Raw genomic sequence first — 3317 nt, 5'->3', positions numbered from 1 at the left:
CCAAGGTGAAAATTTACGTTTCAGTTATACTTCAATTAGGTTGCATAGTAAAAATCTCTCTTACATATAATTCCCCATCCACCTATTTTTATCTGTAAGAGTACAACTATCTACCTTATTGTAATCTCTTTTTTTTATTCATAACCCCAGAACCATATGCCCTAATAGGAGAGGTAATATACTTTATTATGGAAAAAAAAAATTTCGGACTTCACGGTGAAAATGTCTACCAAATGCTATTTTCGTATGAAAATTCTTGATTTTATTTTTACATTTTTAACTTTATAATGCTATAACTTATTGAAAAGTGTTATAAAACAATAATTGTGTTAAAAAATTATTTTTTTATGAGAAATAATATTTTTTAATAATCCCTTTTTCATTTAGAATATTAATAAGAAAATAGCAGATCATGTATCTTTTGGAATAATCCACCAATTTTTTAAAATTAAACACTATCTAAAGATTTGCATCGAAGCGTTTTTTATGATAGTGTTTTTAATCACTGTCAGATATCATTATACTTAATCCAACTATGCCACGTCACCACTGTGCTGGTTGTTTTTTGTTTCTATATAAGTAATACAAAATACAAATTAAATTTTTCATTGATAAATGTAAGATGCGTAATGCAAAGCATTGGTCATATTGCGACATACTACAAAAATTTACTCTATATTTTTTTAAATATTGCGTGATATGTAGTAGATCAAAATAAATAAAAATAATTTGTGTGATACCATATTTTAGTTAAAATAAAGTTATAAAAAAACTTATTAAAATTTAGCTATCCATAAATTATTACAGATATTAATTTATATTAAACCTATTAAATATAATTTAAAATGAATATGGTAATTCATCTAATAAACTAGTTGATCATTACCAGAAATTTTTTTTATAATAATAGTATCTTAAAAAAAACGGTAGCACAGTAGGGTCGAGGCAAAGTGTGGACGAGGTATAGATGGGACAAGTATAGATGATATCTGACAGTGATGAAAATCACTATCATAAGAAACGCTTCGATGCAAATCTGTAGATAGTGTTTCATTTAGANAGAAACGCTTCGATGCAAATCTGTAGATAGTGTTTAATTTAAAAAAAAAAAATTTGTTAAAATAGCATATTTTTGAATACGGTAGTCATTCAATTAAAAGAAGATAGGTCGTCGGGACAAATTTTTTTTTTTCATTTTATAGTACATAAAATAAGCTTTAATTTGATATATGTTTAAAGGACGCAGTATTTCCGGAACATTTTCAAAAATTAAGTTGAAAAAGTTAATTTTTGTAAAAAAGTTGCTATTTTAAATCCCCCCAATGAGCAGGTTAAGTGATAGATTTTCAAAAAATGATATCAAACGAAAGGGAAATATCTAAGGTTTTAGTATAAAAAAATTTTATGTTGATTTGTTTATTTTTGAAAAAGTTATGGAAGTTTTAAGAAAAAAAAGTAAAAAAAATGACAAAATTTACCTATTTTTAAATTTGTAATTTTTTTGGATATTTCCCCCATTTTCAGGGGACGAAGGAATTTTTTTCAATTTTTAAGGGTAATGTCTCCAACTAGATACGATAAAAAAAAAACACATCATAGTAAAATTAATACCTGCTCAGCTTCGCATCGAAGCTAAAAGATAATTTTTTTTATCAAATCAATTAAATATAATTTAAAACTCCTTTGGTAATCCATTTAATAAACTAATTGATAATTTGTTTAAATAAATCCTTTATTATTTAAATAAATTCAATATTCATCTCTCAATGTTTTTGAATATTTATCCCGCAAAGATAATGTTTTATTTACATCTAATTTATTTCTCAAATAATATCTAATTAACATATTCTTTTCGACATCTTCCAGTTCAAATTTCCAGTATTTTTCCCGCATTTTTTGTTCTTTTTGAAAACTATCATTCTTATTGTGGTTAAATTTTTTTATATATTTGTATAATTTTGCGCAATTTAATTTAGGATTATTTTTAATATACTTAAATTCTGTTAACAGTTTGTCATCTATACATTGGCCTGGAATCAGGTAAGCATAAATTATAAAAATTTCCACATATAACACCTTAAGAATTCCTTGAGATACATGGCGTTGTAGTTCAATGACTTGATNATTAATACCTGCTTAGCTTCGCATCGAAGCTAAAAGATAATTTTTTTTATCAAATCAATTAAATATAATTTAAAACTCCTTTGGTAATCCATTTAATAAACTAATTGATAATTTGTTTAAATAAATCCTTTATTATTTAAATAAATTCAATATTCATCTCTCAATGTTTTTGAATATTTATCCCGCAAAGATAATGTTTTATTTACATCTAATTTATTTCTCAAATAATATCTAATTAACATATTCTTTTCGACATCTTCCAGTTCAAATTTCCAGTATTTTTCCCGCATTTTTTGTTCTTTTTGAAAACTATCATTCTTATTGTGGTTAAATTTTTTTATATATTTGTATAATTTTGCGCAATTTAATTTAGGATTATTTTTAATATACTTAAATTCTGTTAACAGTTTGTCATCTATACATTGGCCTGGAATCAGGTAAGCATAAATTATAAAAATTTCCACATATAACACCTTAAGAATTCCTTGAGATACATGGCGTTGTAGTTCAATGACTTGATTATTAATTGCTCTAATATAAAGATTTTTTGTCTGCAAGTCATATAAATCCTTTCGTTCACCAACTAAAAAAAATCATTGATATTATTACAATAACTTATTTAACTATTAGTTTAACTTTAAAAATATAAATTAAAAAATCGATAAATTACTAATTGATATTTAAGATTCGAGTCTACTTAAAATAATAAAAATTAAAAAAATTAAGAGCTAGATGTATAAAGGCTTACCTTTCTTTTAATATTTTATTTATGAAAATTTATATATATTTATATAAGAAATGATTCAAATTTTACAATTTATTTTTATGATATGTGTCGTAACACAGGAAAGAGAATGGTGTAGCGAAAGTGTGAATGTGTAACTGTGTGTACGAAGACGAATATGAGGGGGTGGTGCCTGCTGTCTAGGTATTCACGTGCGTGTTGTCGTACAGCAGTCACCGTGCTCGGCTGACACTCCGGGTTAGCTGTGGGTGTCGAAAGGCTGTTGTTATAGGAAGGGAGAATAAGAGTAACACCTAGGTATGAGGTGCAGACGAAGTGCAAGACACAAATACCAGGTGTACGCAGAAGGAGCCCAAAGTATGAGGTGCAGACGAAGTGCAAGACACAAATACTTGGGGTATAGGAGAGGACAATGAAGTACGAGGTGCAGACGAAGTGCAAGACACAA

General features: G+C 26.5%; 1 protein-coding gene across 2 annotated transcripts in view; it reads right to left on the bottom strand.

Annotated features, from left to right (window-relative positions):
- Positions 1-2232: 2232 nt before the first annotated feature.
- The window catches only part of LOC126896388 (uncharacterized), an 8475-nt gene continuing 7390 nt past the window's right edge, over positions 2233-3317 (bottom strand). For both annotated transcript variants that reach the window (XM_050669131.1, XM_050669129.1), the window contains exon 7: positions 2233-2707. In XM_050669131.1, the coding sequence (XP_050525088.1) occupies positions 2271-2707 (437 nt within the window). In that variant the 3' untranslated portion in view covers positions 2233-2270. The remainder of the gene's footprint in view (positions 2708-3317) is intronic.

This window comes from Daktulosphaira vitifoliae, unplaced genomic scaffold, assembly GCF_025091365.1.
Source record: "Daktulosphaira vitifoliae isolate Bord-2020 unplaced genomic scaffold, ASM2509136v1 Scaffold_1, whole genome shotgun sequence".
Classification (NCBI taxonomy): Eukaryota; Metazoa; Arthropoda; class Insecta; order Hemiptera; family Phylloxeridae; genus Daktulosphaira; species Daktulosphaira vitifoliae.
This window is presented reverse-complemented; position numbering and strand designations above follow the sequence as displayed.